The sequence below is a fragment of the Dermacentor albipictus genome, unplaced genomic scaffold (genome assembly GCF_038994185.2).
Source record: "Dermacentor albipictus isolate Rhodes 1998 colony unplaced genomic scaffold, USDA_Dalb.pri_finalv2 scaffold_23, whole genome shotgun sequence".
Lineage (NCBI taxonomy): Eukaryota > Metazoa > Arthropoda > Arachnida > Ixodida > Ixodidae > Dermacentor > Dermacentor albipictus.
The window spans coordinates 1,276,111-1,295,759 of record NW_027225577.1 but is presented as its reverse complement, the minus strand read 5'-3'; the positions used below and the strand labels follow the sequence as shown (position 1 = coordinate 1,295,759).

The 19,649-nt window shown below is 46.9% G+C and overlaps 3 protein-coding genes across 5 annotated transcripts in view; 2 read left to right on the top strand and 1 right to left on the bottom strand.

Annotated features, from left to right (window-relative positions):
- The window catches only part of LOC135898902 (diuretic hormone class 2-like), a 375,756-nt gene that overhangs the window by 320,403 nt on the left and 35,704 nt on the right, over positions 1-19,649 (top strand). The gene's annotated exons all lie outside the window — the stretch shown is intronic.
- On the top strand, positions 14,203-16,449 carry LOC135898845 (putative nuclease HARBI1). Its single transcript, XM_065428010.2, has 3 exons — positions 14,203-14,783; positions 14,875-15,016; positions 15,530-16,449. Exons 1-3 carry the CDS (start codon positions 14,247-14,249, stop codon positions 16,030-16,032), a joined length of 1,182 nt encoding a protein of 393 aa, XP_065284082.1. The 5' UTR covers positions 14,203-14,246; the 3' UTR covers positions 16,033-16,449.
- LOC135898846 (uncharacterized) lies at positions 17,264-18,909 on the bottom strand. Its single transcript, XM_065428011.2, has 2 exons — positions 18,779-18,909; positions 17,264-18,390 (listed from the first exon to the last, which is right to left on the bottom strand). The coding sequence occupies exons 1-2, from the start codon at positions 18,875-18,877 to the stop codon at positions 18,130-18,132; spliced, it is 360 nt and encodes a 119-aa protein (XP_065284083.1). The 5' UTR covers positions 18,878-18,909; the 3' UTR covers positions 17,264-18,129.

The window sequence follows — 19,649 nt, the reverse complement described above, 5'->3', positions numbered from 1 at the left end:
TGAGGTTGGGCAAGAGATGAGTTTGGTTCTTTTGAAACTTGAATGCCTTCCTCTTCTCTCAGGGCTTCGGTCAGCAAAATGTTTCCTTCAGGCAACGCGGGGTGTCATTCATCTCACGCCGTTATTAGTAGCGCGTGGGCTGTCAAGAAAATAAAAACTAAAAGCCTTTCGCGACTAAATTTAGACGGGCGTCCCGGTGTTTGCACTGCGGAAGCGGAGACGGACAGTGGTGACCTCTGCCCTGCGCCCAGAAACATATCTGGTCTTGAACAAGCTATGACGTCGATAAATGTTACCGCTTCAGATTGGCTGTACGCGTATCTGCGTCATTTTCATATTGGTAATATTTTGTTGATCAATGCCGGCAGTGCCGAGAAATGTGCCCAATTCGATGGCAGTGAAAACAAATTGGCTTGTCGTCTACAGTGCGCCAATCAGAGGGGTTGCGGAAACGTGGTGGGTAAGAAGGTGCGGGACGGGGTGGAATCGAAGATGCCGGGTGGGGATCAGGGCGATGGGCCGAGCAGATGGTGTGAATACCCATGTTGGCGAACTCCTGGCGGACAACTGCCTGGATCAGGGAAACAGTGACTGCAGGTGCATTGGAGGGGCTGGAGTCGAAGGCAGCCGGATAGGCGGCCTCGATCTCACGCCGGACAATCCTGGTAACATCGCCAGTGTTGTTGGGACGAGGAGCGTCGGCACAGGAAGATGTCGCTGGGGTGTTGGGCAGACGGGCAAACTTTTGGTCGATACGTCGGCTTTTAGCGAATTCTAGGCGGCGGCACTCTTTCATAACTGCATCCACCGTCGCGACGTTGTTAAATACGAGCAAGTTGAAGGCGTCATCGGCAATGCCTTTGAGGATGTGGGAGACCTTGTCGGACTCAGTCATGTGTGCGTCAACTTTGCGGCATAGAGCCAAGACGTCCTGAATGTACGTGACGTAGGGCTCCGTTGACGTCTGCACACGACCGGAAAGCGCCTTCTGCGCGGCAAGTTGGTGACCGTAGGGGTTGCCGAACAAGTCTCGAAGCTTTTGCTTAAGCGAATCCCAACTGGCCAGCTCATCTTCGTGCGTCCGATACCAAACTCGAGGTGTGCCACCGAGGTAAAAGACGACGTTGGCGAACATGATAGTTGGGTCCCACGGGTTATTGCGGCTGACGTGTTCGTAAAGGCTGATCCAGTCCTCGACGTCTTCCCCATCTTTTGCCGAGAATACGCCAGGATCACGGGGAGCGGAGAGGGTGATGTAGGTCGTCGAACTGGCATCAGGTGTCGGAGCCGGTGGAGTCGGGTTGGCGTCGCCGGGAGCCATGAAGGTAGGCTCGACGTACCGTCCACTGCGAAGCTCCGTGACGAGGTACAGGGAACGTCCACCTCCACCAAATATGTTACATAGGAAGACACCGACGAAAAGCTATTTACAAGTATATTTACAAGGCAATACGCCGCAGTTGACCAAGAGGCAACAGCCCGCGCTAGCTTCCAATCGTCGTCTTCGTCTTCTTCCTGCTCGGCTCTTCGTCATTGGGAATACTACCCCGTAGCAATATTTACACGATGGCATAGGAACACTCAGTTTCTATATTAAACGGCGAAAGTGGCAGTGGGGAAGCAACTGCTTACGAGTTTAATAAATACTTTTCTGAAAAGTTCACCTCACTAATGAATCCCCTCTTCAGGATATGCACAGGGGCACTTATTCAGCTACCGTCCACCCTTGGTAAATGGGCCCTGAACCACCCCTCGGGCTTGGTGAAATAGCACAGTCCGCGGCTAGCATACGCTGCTGTGAACATCTCAGCCAAGCTTTGCTGTCGTACGCGGTGCTCGCAGCTTGCAAGCGGATCACGAAGTCACCTTACTCTTAAACGCTCTCTCTTCAACCGAAGGCCCCGTCCTCACTCTCTTCGGGAAGCACTATTTCGTCATCGGACGCTTGATTTTGCCAATCCCTTAGGCGGATGCTATTGGCCGATAGCTGACATCAAGCTGCGATCGGCTACATGGCGTAGATACCACGGCCTCCACGCGGTGCCACCACGAGGCCGCTGGCTAAGCGCACTGCAGGTCCCTGAGGATAACCGCGCTTGGCTTATGTTTAGCGCGTCGTAGGCACTAAAGGTGGAATTCATGGCGTCTACGTTAAGATCCAAAATCGAATTTGAACTGTGCGCCAAGGTGAAATTTAGAAGGCGAAGTATTATGGGCGCGCTCCACCGCGCCGTACCCTTCGCAGTGCAGGGCATTGAAGAAGGAACGGGAGCACTGTGGAGGCCGTGTTTGACTGCCAATAACTCCGCTGCTGCTGAACGCATTGAAGTACTTTTCGCGGCAAAGTATTTCTGAAACAGCTTATTTTCAGTTCCATTGCCTTTCTTTACTTCTATAAAAAATGGTTTAGGGCCCCTTTAATTGATGACTATAAGCTTGCCAAGTGTAGCCCGTGTTATTGAGCGTCTATCGCTTGACTCTAGCTCTGGTTCTGTTGGTGTTAACGCTACACTTCTAAACGTTTCAGTTCATGTTTCAGTAATTTCCCTGACACTCATCTTTTAGTACTCAAACGAAAGTGGGCGCATTTCCGATAAATGGAAAATGACTCGTGTTATTCCCGTATTTAGATCCGGTGGTAACACGGCTCCTTACAGTCACTGTCCGATATCATTGACCTGTATTTGTTCCATAGTGTTAGAATGATAGAATGATAGGTGTAATGTTAAGGGGTAAGAAAAGAGCAGATTGGGTGAGGGAACAAACGCGAGTTAATGATATCTTAGTTGAAATCAAGAAAAGGAAATGGGCATGGGCAGGACATGTAATGAGGATGGAAGGTAACCGATGGTCATTAAGGGTTACGGACTGGATTTCAAGGGAAGGGAAGCGTAGCAGAGGGTGGCAGAAAGTTAGGTGGGTGGATGAGATTAAGAAGTTTGCAGGGACAACATGGCCACAATTAGTACATGACCGGGGCAGTTGGAGAAGTATGGGAGAGGCCTTTGCCCTGCAGTGGGCGTAATTAGAATGATGATGATCATGATGATGATGATGATGATGATCTTAGAACGCATTCTTTTCTCACACTTTGTGTCTCATCTAAATGCGAACAATTTGCTTTTAGAGAACCAGCATTGCTTCAGACATGAGAAATTTTCAGACAGATTCAGACATGAGAGATGAGAAACATGAGACACATTTGTTCGAACTGGTTAGAAACCTTCGGCGCTATAGCGTAAAGCTATTCCATACTGTTTCTATTCCACGTCTGCGATCAGCCCTACATCTGTGGTCAGAAATTTTTCGGGCTAACCCCGCTTCGCCTTTCTGTCATGCGACGTCAAGAAAACTGTGAAAACTCCCCATCTTATATGACGTGTGCACACTGATTATGTATAATTTGACGGAAGAAAAGTAAGATAATCAATTCTGATTCCACATATTTTTCTCCATTACCCCTTCGCTTTTGAGGAAAAGTTTTCGGGCTGCGCCTACTTCGGCTTTCTTTCACGCAACCTCCCAAAACCGCGAAAACTAACCACGTCAAAGTGATGTGTACGTATTAAAGATCAATTAATATGCAAAACTAAACTGAACTTTTCTTCGGAGTAGCCAGAGACTGCCCCGTTCCGAAAGGAATAGAAGACTTCCGCCGATGTATCGCTGTTAAAGCTACGGAGGAGAACGAATTTATTTGCGTATAATGATTTTTCTTTGCGAGACAGCATAACGTTGCCGAGCCCTTTCGACACGTGTACGACATCGCTCTGCCAACTCTTCTTCGCAGAGAATGTGTTTTAGCGGCGTTTTCTTCAAACAGCCGCCGCGATTTTTGACCAGCCACCGCAAGCTAAGCAACGAAAAGCGAGCGAATCCTGCCGACGCCGGCACAACCTTCCTCATCCGGTTATGTACTTTCACTGTACTTTGGTACTGTTATGTACTTTCGGCCTCATGGAAACCCTCTCCATTTCTGCCGACTGCTCGCCTCTTGTTAGCCAATTAGATAATAAAAACATGTCAAAGTAGGCAATGCTATTCACTTAAACATCTAACAAAAGTTACTGACTCTAAACAAGGAGAGTGTTAGATCAGACAGTTCAAACAACGCTGCAGGTCGCCACAGCGTTGTTGACGTCAGGACATTGGAATACAAACAGATTGGAATAGGTTTACATTATAGGGCCTCTTCATAACAACAAACATGACAACGCAGACTCAATAACCGACTGCATAATTCATATCTTTTGGCTTCCAGCTAGGTGTTATCAAGGAAAACACGCACGGAATATCATAAGCGTCACAGGCATCAGTTCTGAGTCTTTGTTCCTTCTTACATATATAATTAAAATAGAACAAATAACACATGTTCCAAAGGGATATTTTGCCGACGACTACATCACATACAGGCAGATAACAAATCCCGAGAACGAAACTAACAAGCTAAGTTGGCGCAACTCTGTATAACTAGTGTCAGCTCTGGCATACGGAAAGATGATACCTAAAACAAAACATATTGCATTTTCTACTTTGCATTATATTCACTTACGCGTTTACACACGCACACGAAAAAGAAAGAAAAAGAAAAATAGAAACGTCATATTGTGAGTGCGATGTTTTAAATACCTAGACGTTTGTTCAACAACGGATCGAACGGATACACACATAGAATACATCACAAATAACGCATTTATGAGGCTAGGACTATTTTCAAGGTTACCTTTATCCTGTGAACCAAGAAAGAATATTTCACGCTTACTCGTCTTTTTTTGGGCTTATGGTTTAATTAATACACATCGATAGTATGGCGTCTAAGTACCGTTAATTTTTAAAACCCGTCGAGTCAGTAGAGAATATGGCGGCAAAGCTTATTCTTCCTTCATATTCGTTTCATATAAGCGTGGCATTTGTAAAACGCACCATCAACGTTCCCAGCCTCAGCTCTCAAAGTCTGTATTGAAGCATAATATTCCTTAATTTCTTGTATACCGTGGTCAGAACACATTTGAAACAAATTGCGTTCTGCCAGCACATCACATTTCGTCCTGATGTGATCATGAACACCAACTTCTTGCTGGCACGTTAAAAAAATCATTGCACATTTTTAGGACTATCCATAGATGAATGAAACGTTTGACGTGGGAAAGTATACCCTTACACTGAAGCGGCTATTTTTCAAAGGGGCCTTTTAGCCCACTTTCTGCACGGACAACCGCTCTGTTTTTTTAATGCTTCTTTATAACTGTATAACCTTTCTTTTGTCTCGTTGTTCCTGATGTACCTAATTGTGCATAACATTTTGAACGTATTGTTGGCCTTCTTTATCATGATACTGTCTTCACCAATTACGCGAATAAAATCCCCGTTATTCTTTCAATATTTCTTTTTTCGATCATGTGCTTCTATGTATGCTAGTATATATCTGTTATGCCCCCACCCCTTTCTGCGTAATGCGGTCTATGCGGCATTTAGGGCTCCTAAATATATGTATTCAGTTTTATGGATAGCACCACGAAACGTCCACTGCAGGGAGTCATCTATGTAAACATAAAAACTGAATATGCTTCTGTATAGAGCCCGTCAAAAGGGGAAAAAAAGGACAAGGAAAAAAATTGTCAGTAAGATGTACTCCTGCATTCGGCAGATGTAGCACGAGTCAGTAACGTTCACATTGGGTTGTGTGCTAAGAGTAAGAGCCACACAAAACTGCTGCAAGAAAGAAGCTGCGTACACTTCGCAACAGTAACAACCTGACCGAGGTTTCTTACAATGCAAAAACTCCGTTTGGGAAGCAATGCGTGGCTGTACGGTTAGCCGCTGTTCTTCGAAGGCATAACATATAGGAATGTTCGGGTGTAGGTATACGTGCGAGGCAGTGAACTTGTGAATACTGATTGACATAGTGCGAAATACAACCTTGTTGTGTCCGCGCGTGCCTGACGCGAGCTTCTGAGTCGCTGACATTCAACGCAGGCTGCTATACATAACAAAACTTACTCTCACGCCCTTGCTTTCTTTGTTTCACTCTCTCTCTCTCTCTCTTTCCATTTTGTTCAGCCGCGTTGCCTGGTGCGACCACGAATGATCATATAGGCCTGTCAGATCCGAAACAGCTACGGGAGCGGGTGCTCCACGCGTGCTTTTAGTTGGCGCGGGAAACTGTTTTGTAACCGCTGCTATAGGGAGGACGTGCAGAACTTGCGTCACGATGCTACGAACGGGGACGCAAATTCTCGCCTTGTTGTGAAAGAAAAACGAGACGTTGCGCACGTTCCATGCCATCCATGACGCATAGTATATATGCACCAAACCCTCGGCTTGAAACTTGGTCGAGGAGCCACGCTTGCAACGCGACGTTCAGACAGCGCAGGAAGTCGCTGTACTGCTGCCATGAAGACCGGCTTGCTCCCAAGTGACTGGCACTAGTATGCAGTGTGCGTCATTGACTCGCACTTTTCCGCTTCAAAAATGAAGGGACGGCTGTTGGAGACGTAACCAGGGATCGAAGTTTTTTGTGCGTGAAGTTGATTTCTTTGGTCACGCTTGCGTTTTGAGGACGCCCTGCATTTGAGGGCGCCCGATATGCGCGTGACTTTTGCGTATATCACATCGTGCGCGAGCGGTTCCAAACAAAGAGGCATCTACGGCACTGTCCTGTAATAATACAGAATCAAGTTCTTTCTAGACGCTAGCCCTTAGCGTCATGACTTTTTGTCGCACAGTAAAGGCATCCTCGCTCGCGAAACTTCGACGACATTAAAACTTGGCCAAGCGGACGGAACTTGGCAATAACTTTCTGCTGGCAGATGTCGCGGTTTGTGTGCTGAAACAAAATGCACTTATCTGCTCGCACGTAGTTGGCCGGAAATTCCCGCTGACATTCGGACAGACCCGACAGTGTCAAACGCGTCGGGCCAGAATCGCGCTTATAATTGGGCAGCTGTCTTTTGGGTGGTTCGGAGTGAGGACCGAATGGCAAACGCTGTGCTCGATTCAGGTGAGATGTCACCCGTCGCGAACAAGTAACCTGCTTGCCCGAAGTATAAACAGGACGCGCCGGAAAGCGTTTGTCAACTGCTCGCTAATGGGCCTATTTGGGTCATCGACTTCCGCCGAACCGCTATCACAACGACGCCAATTAGCGCCGTCCACTGCTAAGCCGCTGACTTTTGTCGACCTGGCTCTAGTGTGATGGGGCTGGACATCTTGCCGTTCGTAAATCGAATTCGCAAAGAAGTGTCCCGATTTCACCGCGGTTTGCGTCCTCCAGTGTTGGCCCAGTTACCACGCCTTCCGATGTGTGCACATCGATGTTGCCCGTATCGAAGTCTGGACACCACTTTGGAAACATTTCGAGGCAGTAATCCGACATTATGGTATTCTTTTTCTGTTAGGTTGTGAAAAACTGCAGCAGGCGAAAGCCTGCTGCACACTTTGTAATGCGCCGTCTTGCATCGCCTCGTTGCTACTTTCGCAGTTCGGCTTCTTCGACCCGCTTTCGACTCTTAACTGCGGCTTCGTACGCTTGTATAGCAGGATCAGACTCGCGTCAACGATGTTTCTCTTCGAGTTCACGCTGCATCCTGTCGGCAGGGGATTGAAACGCATGCTGTTCTGTGTGTTGTGTGGGTGATTTCAATGAATATATGCACTGTTAGCTTCACTTTGCGGAGCGCCTGTAGGCTCAGCATTATGAGGGTGTGAGCCACTGCATTTTTTGCTTGCCTACTTGGGTATGAGCTATTGCTTGCGGGTGTATGAGACATTGAGGAGGTCGTGTTTTTTTTTCACCACTCTATTAGACGCCACATTTCTGCACGTTGTATGCGTTATTCCAATTAACGTATGCACTGTACGCTTTACTTTGATGAGTGGATGTAGCTTCTCCATTACGAGAGGGATAAGCCATTGCAGTTCTTTCTTGCTTAGGAGGGTATGAGCCATTGCTGATGATGATAGTGTTTGTACAATTGGACTGGAGGACGCGTTTCTTTCAAGGCCGGTGGGGGCATGTGCCACTTAAGGCTCTCGCTTTAAAAAAGTGTACAGTCTTTGCATTATACCGGTGCTAACATATGGGGCAGAAGCTTGGAAGTTAAAATAGAAGCTCTAGAACAAGTTCAGGACCACGCAAATAGCAATGGAACGGGAAATGTTCAGCTTAAAATTAATAGAAAGGAAGAGAGCGGTGTGGATCAGAGAGCAAATGGGGATAGCCAATATTGTAGCTGACATTAAGCGGGGAAAAATGGATCTGATCAGGCCATATTACGCGTAGGACAGATAGCCTGGTGTACCATTGTAGTCACAGAATGGACGCCAAGGGACGGGAAGTGCAGTCAAGGACGGCAGAATATTAGGTGACGTGATGAAATTAGGAAATTTTCAGTTGCAAGTTGTAGTCAGAACAAGACAGGGGTAATTAGAGATCGCTGGACGAGGCATTCGCCCTGCAGTGGACATAAAAATAGGCCGAAGTCGGAGAAAGTAACAACAACAACAACAACAACAACAACAACAACAACAACAACAACAACAACAACAACAACAACAACAACAACAACAACAACAACAACAACAACAACAACAACAACAACAACAACAACAACAACAACAACAACAACAACAACAACAACAACAACAACAGAGATGACGATGCTGTATTAACGCCTCAGCTCTGTGTGTATTTTAATGCCTCGGAACTGTCATCAATATACGCATTGATATCACTGCACGCGAGGTCTGGCGCTGCACCTACGGACAAAGTGTCTTACACGGAGCGAGGTAGCACTAAATAAAAAAGAAAAAAAAGTTTAGCCCAGCATATGGTGTTATATGCTGGGCTAAACTTTGATAAATTGAAAAGAAAGTATTGCCACCTGGCCGCAATCACCCCCAGCTTGAGTGTCGCACCAACCGAGACGCGCCGACGCGCAAGTCTGGCGCTGAAGCGCTAAATCGCTTCAGCCATTTGTATACGACACAAGCCGTGCACAGCCGACCCCTCGGGATTGTGCCACTGGCAGAAGCGTGGCGACAATTTTGGCGGGAGGTAACGACTTCGGCGCGCAAGGGCTGCGGAGTAGGCAGCGAGGCACCGTCTTGCACTCTTCGTTATACACCTGTTTGCGCTTGGCGGCTCGTCAGAACCCTAAATAACAATTCACAACACGTAGCGGCGTATACTGTCTTTTTGGGACGTGTAAATTCACGAGTACAGAGCACTTCCGCTATAGTCTCCGCTAATTGAACGGCACAAAAAAACAAGGACATACGGGGGGAGCAGGTTCGAGTGCGAAGCGCTCGCCTTCGTCCCTTCAGTTTCTTGCGCACCTTCTGTTGCGCTCACTTACTAATACGTATCACCAACAAAATTGCTCTGCTTTTGCTGCCGTAGGCGGCTTCTGCCGCCTACAGCTGAGAACATGGTGCGTTTACCTGAATGACCAGCGTGCCGCGGCACTTGTCAGCATATGGCGCTACAGTGTCAAGATTGAACTCATGCTTAAATAAATGTTTACGATTAAACGACTAGTTTCAACATGTTTCCCTTATGCCTCTAATGTTTAGGACACACGACGCTTCTTTCGTAATAAACGTGTTACAAATCAAATCAAGGAGTAGAATAGCCGGCAGTACGCGTAGTCAGTTAATTGCGTATATTTAGGTGTCTGGCATCGTGTAAAGTGGATAGCGAAGGACGGAGCAAATCGCAGGTCACCACTCATGACTTTCTGCTCGCTTGTTGAATGTACTGCGTTGAATTCTGAATGCACAGACGGCGAACATTGTTGCCATGACGGTAACATCGGGGCCGTACTAGTTTTTCAAACTTCGGGGAAGTAGTTTCTTTTTTTTTTTCCTGCATTAGGAGTTGTAACATGCGTAAAAGAGCTCAACTGCTGCGAGAAATTGCGTACACGTTTGAGAAAGGGCAAGTATTACTTCTAAAACAGGAGCACACACTAACGCTCTCATGGAAGCAGCAATTCCGGACCAATTAGGGTGTCTTTGGGATCGTGTTTGCGGGGAGTCTCGCCTGATAATTACGGACATTCTGACAAGCTCGCGACGCATCTCGTTATTCACTCAGTACGAGCACGAAGTGTTTTTTTCTTTTTTTCCTTTTAGACATCACAAGCATGGCAATGAATCGCCTTTCTGCGGAAGAAGAACACCACTCAGTTTTCTTTCCAGCCCTTGTACAAGTCACATCGAAATTGCGTCCGGCAAATCAGTATAACCCTAATACCTTTGAGCTGCCAGCTTTTCGAAAACAAAAGAAAGGATTTCCTACGACAGCCGCCACTTGCGAAGTTTCCCTAGAACAACAGCCGCGCGATGTACGCGCGGTAATAACGTTTTCGCAGGAAAGCCACGCTCGACGAAACTGTCCAGTACCATCGAGTGTTCGGATGTTTTTTTTTCCACGCGACGAAAGGAAACGGCACGAACTCACAAGGCGCCAAGTGAGCAGTGCAGTCGACTGCCCTTGCGATGAAAGGCCACAGAATAGAGAACCAGACGCCTGCAGACGCGCGTGGGCGCTTCTTGGAGTGAAGAGATAGCAGGACGGTGGCGGCGGGCTCAACAGTTTTCACGGACCAACGAGCACGCCGTCCGAAGGACGTTCTACCTATAGGAGTCCTACCTATTAGGACTGCGCGTGGACGTCCCCCAGGCTGATATATACCGGCAGTGTCAACAACGCAGCCAGGGCGCAGGGAAAGGTGTTCCATTTGGCGCGATGCGTATTGCCTCTTGTTCCTTGCCGGAGAAATAGATTTGCGGATGGCGGCGTCTTTCATTTCTCGCGGCGCACATTCTGTTTTTCGGTCTCGTTGTCCTCCGGGTTGGCCGCCGAAGTGGTTCAGGAGCACTAAGGTAATGATATTGTCCGCAGCTGCGTGGTCATCGCGGCAAATGCCGTCCGTGGTTTACAGCGGTCCGATGGGAGCCCTTATGGTGGGCGGTCTTATTAAAGGTAAGGAAGCCACAGCAGACGTGACTCGGGAAATGTAGTTCATAAGCGGAAATACATGTTGTTTAAAAGTTCTTCTCGTTATTGTTCGTGGCGTCGAGATTTATTGCAATAGCTGCTTTTCTTTTTTTCCTGCAGGGTAGGAGCGAACACGGGGGAACGGAAAACGTAAAATTTTACTGTGTCAGGTAAAGAAAAAGAACACTTCCAAGGTTCTCAACAAACAAGCTCAGAAATTGCTTTTGTTTTTTTTTACCCTGTGAACCTTGTAGAAATCGTTTAACTCACAGTGATCGCAGTCTTGATGAGATTACAGAAATTTTGCAGTTGATGGTTGCCGTCTACAGCGTGTCCTGCGGACACAAAACTAAAATGGATCTGTTTTAATGGAGATAAGATAGCGAAGCTGTCGGACGATAGAGCTGAGCTGATACAAAAGCAAGCCTAGACTTGTTTTTGTTGTTGTTTGCTTTTGCTTTTCTGTTCGGATCCCATGCTGTAGACGCTGCACTTTTGTATGATGAATTAGCTTTATTTTAGAGTGAGGCAGATGACTATCACTTTCTTTCCATGGTGAAGCCTTCCCTGTTCCCAGGGCACAGGCTAACAACAACAAAAAAAAGAACAACAGAAAATCAGTGAGTGCAGAATTGATACGACTTATTAATTATAGAAAGCGTATTGAGGAAAATTCCGTCCATTGGTCGTAGATTTATCCAAGAGTTTATCCAAGATTACTACCCTCTTAAATAAAATCGTCATTATTACTTGAACAAAACTTCCTCAGCTTGTTAGAAATTAACTTACCGTGCTTCCTTTGAAGGAATATGTGTTTTGCTGGCGATTTAACTTAGCTACTTTGTAAGATCTTGTAAAAGGATTGACTTCGTTTCAAGTTTAACGTAAATTCGTTGCTAACAGGAAAAGGAAGCTTTGAGAGAGTGCGGCGTTACGTGTAACGAGTCCTTGACTACTTTCTTACGGTTTGAGTACCGCATCTTTGCCGCAGCCCAAGTGGGAACTCTGTAAGTCCGATTAAAACTTTGTGACGAACTGTACTATCGGGAATGATGTCACGACACGGTGTGTCAACCATGGCTAAGGACTTTCAACCTGAGAGGCGTCAGACATATTGCTCTGAATACAGCACAAGGACATTAGGAGTGCTAGGCGCGTGGTGGTGGTGATAAACTTTATTGAAAGGGGGAAGGGTAAAGAGGGACGTGGCTGAGGGTTAGGGCTCAAGTAAGGCCCTGGGTCTGCTTGGCCTTTTCCGCCCAGTCCACCAGTTCAAGTTGTCGGTCGACGTCCCCGGAACTGAGCCAGGCTGTCCAGTCAGGCTCGTATTCACAGAAAGCTCGTACGCTAGAATTGTTCGTAAGAGAATAATTCAGCCGATTCTGATGTTGGATATGTCATTAGCGAGGGCGGCCGACACATGACTAAGGTTACTTACGCGTAAAATCTTTCTGGATTCCGCCCGTGGCCCCTGATTTTTCAGAAGTAAATGTCTGTCCTATGTTAAGTTCCTATTTTGAGAGTCCTCTTCCTGTCATATGGAGTATATTTACGCGTACTTTACTAAGACAGAAAGGGAGTGAGCGTTCTCCGTCTTTGGACTACGCGAATTCACAAAGTTAGAGTTTAACGTTGCGTAAGCGGTAACTTCTGAAAAAAGAAATCGGCAGCACGTTACACACCTGTAACGCCTGAAGGCGAAGGCCTGCTGCACATGTGGTAATGCATTAGGTTATCTTATCGGAGGGGTTAGACTTCTTGCAAGACATAATGAGCTGTAGTTTGAAGTAAACGTACTGCGCTGTGGGTCGCGTTACTCAACGACCCATGCGTGCACCTAATGCTCTATCTAAAGGTTAGTTTTCTCATTCTTTAATTTTTCCTTTCTTTCCATCCCTTTCTTTCTTTCTTTTGTTTCTTACTTTCTTTCTTTCGTTCGTTCGTTCGTTCGCTCGTTCATTCGCTCGTTCGTTCGTTCTCTCTGTCTTTCTTTATTGCATTCCTTACTTCGTTTTCTTTTTTATGCGAAGCATATTACGAGAGCTCAACCCAGCTCCTCAGGCGCGGCGGTGTCGCCAAGGTCGATCCAAATAGGTCGCGAAGCTTCGGGCGAAAAGCGGTTCAGTACAGATTGTCACCGACATCAGCATGGGGGGTTATGGGAGCAGCGATTGAAGCGCGACTATGTTTGGAGGGAACAAACATTGGGAAAGAAAAACGCGTTTTTTAATTCAAACGAGACACACTTAGATTCATTCAACGGAAATAAAATTCCTAGTCAATTTTATATATTCGTGATGAGTTAAGAAAATACGTTTAATTTTTATATTATTAATAAATGCATTTCTTTTCGGCGCCCATCGCTACAGGGGGCGTTGACGCCACTATCACTCGCAGTGCAATGCACGTCTTGAAATCGACAGAAAGGCGCACTCGTATCACCTGTTGAAATACGCCCCCCCTTACAATTTGTGCTTTCTTGCTTGTCGAAGTTTGTCTGAATTTGGTGACGCGGGTAGCTTCACTGCTTCTTAATCTATTCAGTCATAAGTAGTGAGTTACGACCGCCAGATAATTGTGTAGTTGTTTTCGTGCGACTGCGCTGGCCGACGGGCTTGTCATCCGACAAAAGGATCAGCAGTCTACACCTAAAGCTTTCGTCGGCCTCCAAAGAATGTATGTTCCATATGTTCTGTGCAGGGATGCGATTTCGACAACCGTACGGCTGGCCTTCTCCTGCATCGCTTTCCACGCTGAAAGCTCGAAACGCCCATCAAGCCGAATGGCGGGGCATTTGAATATATAGCTCCAAAGGAATAACAACAAAACAAATTTCGCGCCTTCGAAAACAAAATGACGTCACTTCTGCTTTTAACGGACATGGCGTCACGTTATTTTTTCTTCCGCCGGAAGTGTTCCCACCACATACAGATGGCGCTAAGCCCCATGAACCGGCGATGGACCGCCATGTTTTGAACGTATGGGCTCCTATGGAAGCTTCGCTACCAGGGGTGCTATCTTGTAGGAATTCTATTACTTTTTTTATGCGTTTTGCCGCCATCACTGAGCAGCCATTGGTCGAAAATGACCGGGCCGCGCCCATTTTGTCTGTCAATCACGCGACGTCAGGAACCCGCAAAAACTGTAATCGTCATCGTGACGTTGACGTACTCATTATGCGGAGCAAAAGGCACGGATATTTGGCACGGCCAGAGGCAGGGTCGTTTCCGAAGGCATAACAAAAATGGCCGCCCCTCTGATTGCTATGGCCGTGGCTCTTCGCCGTCGCCGACGTGAACACGGAGAGCCAGACGACGCGTTTGACATGCCGGATGACCATTTTCGACGGCATTTTCGACTCTCGAAGGGAACGGTGCGGTTGTTGTGCGAGGAACTGGCGGGGGAACTAGAAGCGGAGCGAGCGACGGGACTGTCGGTGGAGCGGAAGGTGTTGTGTGCGCTGCGCTTTTTTGCCACTGGGAGCTTCCAAGCGTCCGTTGGGAGCGAGGAGACGATTCGTGTGTCGCAGTCGACAGTGAGCGAGTGCGTGCGACGGGTGGCAGAGGCTGTTGTGAAGGCCGGGGCGCGCAACAAGTGGGTGCATTTTCCTAAGGCGGCCGAGGAAAAGGCAGCCGTAAAGGAAGGCTTTCTTCGGCGCGGTGCTATCCCCGGTGTCATAGGATGCGTCGACGGCAGCCTCGTAGCTATTGTCGCACCGAAGGGTGAGCGCAAGGCTGCGTTCATGTGCCGCAAGGGATACTACGCCCTCAACTGCATGTTCGTAAGTAAACCTCACGTTTTCTGGTGCCGATCCTTTTTGACAGTAATGTTGCTCATGTCATCGGGCACTTTCTCTGTTTACATTTTACCAGATCTGCGATGCGGACATGAAAATCTTGGCCGTGGACCCTCTGCGACCGGGGTCGGACCACGACGCTTTTGTCTGGCGCACGACATGGTTGCGCCGGCGGTTTCAAGCGGGCCGCATCGTGAATCCCGGAGAATACCTCCTCGGTGAGGCGAAACACCTTTTTTGGCGCAGTCACGCTTCAGTAGCGCAGAACGCCGTGTCCGCTCCAACCCAAACTTTTAACCAAATTACAAGCACATAAGTCGGGAAAAAAAAAATGAAGTCACCATTGTCACCATTGTGACTGCCACCATTCTCAATGTTCGAAGTGTTAAGTTACAAGCACATTATGTGCTTGCAAGGAGCAGATGAAAGCAATACGTATTAGTGCTGCTACTACACCCAGTGCCTGCCAGAAGCAGAAGAAATGAACAAACATTAGTGCTGCTACTGCTACTACTGTCATTTATAGTACCAACAAGTGCTGATTTCTTCTGCTTGTGGCAGGCACCGAGTAGTGCACTTGTAAATTTGTTAACCGTTTGTGTCGGGTATGGACATGCTCAACTCATGCTTTTACTTGGGATTCACTTCTGGAGCCTTCTGTAGATTTCCTAAGTTTACAACTTGCCTCTCGTCAGAGGAGTACTCAATGTACTATTTCCATCTTCGTGCAGGTGACAGTGGCTACCCCTTGGAGCCGTGGCTCCTGACCCCAGTTCCTGGCCATCCTCCAGCGCAGACAGCCGAGGGGCAGTACAACACAGCACATGGCGCCATGCGTTCCGTAGTGGAGAGGTGCATTGGGCTCTTAAAGAGCCGTTTCCGCTGTCTTCAGCGATATCGCACCCTCCTCTACGAGCCGGAACGTGCAGCCAACATTGTCGCGGCATGTGCTGTGTTGCACAACCTTCGCCTGTCTGAGGGCAACATAGACTCGGGCGATGATGACAGCGATGACGACAGCAGCAGCAGCAGTAGTACTGAGCTCTGCGGTAATGACGACCCCATTCCGCAAGGTCTGCCCCGAAACACAGGGTCGAGAATGAATTATTTGAGAGGCCGGGCCGTCCGTGACTCTGTGATTGGAATGTTTGGGACAACCCGTGCGCAGCACATACAGTACCTGAGAAGTGTTCGGCGGCAGCTGCGACGTCAACAGCAGCGTCAGCATCGCTAGGTGCATGCACACAGTTGTAGCATAACATGTGCCGAAAAATTGCATTGTGCATTTCATGCTGTGAAATTGCAGACAGATTTCCCATGCTAAGTTGTGGGTGATGTTTATGTAATGCAAAGCATTCATGACTGGTCAAGGAATGTAAAAGTTGTGTAGTGAACCGTTATGTAAGGCCTGCATTTATACTAAGTGAAACAGTATGTTTAGTGGCGACATATAAGATTGAAAGCAAGCTAAAAATAAGTGTATTTTCAAAGGGTCTGCCATGATTTGCATGTTGCTGCTGTCGTCACCTAGATGCCCTGCGTGCCATGCATGTAGCCTGCAGTTGTCATAATTATTTCTACTCGTATCGGTGAAGTTCTGTGTTCCCTTACGCGTTGATGGACAGAAACGCCTGTCTACTTGCTTTGTATTTGTCGCAGAGAAGCTCCCAAAAGCCAAAATGTACAGTGTACGTCACACCTTCCGCTCCATTGAACGTGCTGTTACACGTGCAACTTCTAGTTCCTGCGCCAGTTTGTCTCGCAACAACCGCAAAGTGCCTTTGTAGTGACAAAAATGCCGTCCACCTGGTCAACCGACATGTCAAATGCTGTGGCTCCTGTGAAGTGTGGCACGCATGAGCAGTTGATACATTTCAACAAAGTGCCCTCAATTGTAAATAGCTGAACTCGGGGAATGGAATATTGCAGAGTGTGTAATTACATTTCCACAGTGCAAGCTAGCACTGCAAATACAGTAGCGCCATGCAAATAAAAGCACCAGAACACTGCACCTTTCCGTATTATTTCACCCTTCAACATACAGACATTTTTTTGGTAACACTTGTTTATGTACACATCACGTGCGACAGTCTCTACATTGAATAAGTGCGAGAACAGTGAGTACTGCAGCAGTAGAGACATATGCAACATATCGCAGACAAGTTGCAATAAATATTGCATCACATTGTTCTTGCATCTGAAAGATTCACAGGTAACGGCAGGCATCGTGTAAGGAAAGTGTTGTACGCTGCAGAAATAGCAACTGGCTTAAACTGCACCTGAAAAAGGTGCAGGTGCTTAAATCACGCATCAACAGAAGAATATCACTGCAAAATATGTAGGTACATCACTACGTGTGAAAGGAACATGCTGTCGTGGAGTTTCATACTGAAAAAGAAAGCCATAACATCTTGCTTTGATATTGAGTAAGAGAAACTGCATAAATATTGCACACGAGGGGTAAACGTACAATGTATCACAACCATGAAAGAACACTGAATCGCAACGAAACCTGGTAATGAAAAACAAGAAAAGGACGTCAAGCCCTGTGTGTCACGGCAACGAATTATATAAACCATGGAAAAACACTGAACGACAACAAAACGTACTCATGAAAAAGAAGACAGTAGGCCCCCTATGTCACGACAAAAAAGAAATAACCATGAAATATCAGTGAATGGCAACGAAACGTTATAATGAAAAACAAGAAAAGAAGACATTAAGCCTTGTATGTCACTACAAAAAAAATATTGACCATGAAAGTACAGTAAATGGAAAAAAAATGTTATGACAACAAACAAGAAAAGAAGACATTGCAGCCCTGCATGCCAAAAAAATGCAAGCATAATATGTACATAAATATGCAAAAAAATACACATTACAGATGAGGTGAAGGTGCATAGGCAAGGAATTTTCAGAGCTTTTTGCTGTGCATATTCAGAGGTTCCGTGTGACATTACATTAAGGCGCATTGATGACATAGGATTGAATTGTAGAACATTTGCAGTGTTGCTTCGTGCTTAACTTGACATGACAACAACTAGGCACCGCATAATTGCAATGCCGCAGTCAGATTAATGTACCATCGGGCTTGCTGGCACTTGTGCAGGTGAGCGTGATAGTGTGGGCGCTCTTATTGCTGAAGTACAAATTCAAGCAAAAAAAATCATGCTGCAACGGCTATGCTACTTGTGGTTGCATGAAAGGGTGACTTGAGCAATTATTTCTTGCTAACTAGCAATATCCGGCCTTCATATCACCATTACTACAACAGCAAAATTTAAGCTAATAAAAAAATGGTATAAAATTCCTTGCCTATGCTACTTCTTATTTACATATGTGGGTCCTGCGAGGGGGGAGGGACTTGGCTGCCACCATGGGCCAGTGCAGCCAGCAGCAGCTGCAGGATACGCTGGTGTGTCTCCTGTGCGCGTCGTTCCACTGCCAGCCGCTGCTGCTGCACGTCGCGCATGCTGCCAACCACCTCCCTCAGCTGTTGAAGTCCCTCCATGTGGACAGCATGTTGCTGCCGCAGTACCTCCATATGGACTGTATGCTGCTGGCGCAGGATGTCCATATGGGCCTCGTGGTGCTGTTAGCAAATAAGATGTGTAATTAGTTTAATTATATAAGCTCAGTGACAATGCCTTGGTGTGTTGCATTTATCTGCATTTGCAGGCTATTGTCACTGTATATTGAAACACTGATAATATCTTTCTGGTCCATCAAATTTGTGCAGTCCCATCCCATTAAGATGTCTTACATGGTTATACCTGCTTCCCTGAACCTAATGCCACTTCTTTCTTTTCGCCACCTAATTGCGTAAATATTGACACATATTATTCCACGCAAATGTGTACAAGATATAATCAGAGCACTGTATGCATACATTATGCTTGTTTAACGATTAATTGTTGGAGAGGTCATATGCTCGTCAATTTCATACGCAGAAAAATATACGTCTGTGGCCTTACACATACCCGCTGGTTTTGCTCCAGCATTTGTCGGCGGAAGCGAGCCTCCTCCTGTGCCCTGGCTTCCGCCGACTGGCCCTGCCGAACATATTCGGCAGTAGCCATATGGACGGCGCCCTCAAGGTCTTGCTGCTTCGACTGCCTATGGGTGGGTGCTTGCGGCTCTCGTGGAGTTGGCTGGGGGGTCGGCTGGAAGGGTGGCTGCTGGAGGGTAGGCGGTTGCTCTTCATGCAAGACAAAAGCAAACACTGCTCATCCACTGTTATCCGACCCACACAGCTTCATTGTCCTAACCAGTCACTTCGAAATGTCATTGCAGCTGCACAGCTACAATTATGATACACAAGGCAGTCGCATAGTTGGAGCAAAAGATGTCACAGAAAATTGCTGGTTACATTAACCTATAAGAAGCACAAGGAATCTCTATTACAACATCATGTCATTTGTAGGCTTGCATTTCTGCTCCATGAATAAGAGCTGAATGCTGGACACAAAGGTAGTAACAGCACAGTGGGCTACTTCATAGCAAGGTCATACAGCAACTGCAAACAATGCTACAACAAAAGCTGGGTCACTGACTTACGTGTAAGGCCACTTGGCCAAGCAACAGCTGCAGGACCCGACACCACAAACGTAGCTGTTGCTGGTGCACTGCGGGAGGGCCCTGCAGCATCCTCCGAACTTGCGTCCTGCAGTCAGAGTAGTGTCGTTGCGAGCAGTGTGTGCAATGCGCATCATTTACACAAGTTGCTGCTCAGAGTGCATAACCTATATTGTAACCAGCACAAAAAACGAAAAAAAAATATGGCTGAAGAGATTTTGGAATGTTGTATTACAATGTAATGCTGAAAATGTGTTAGGCTACAGCAGCACAAAC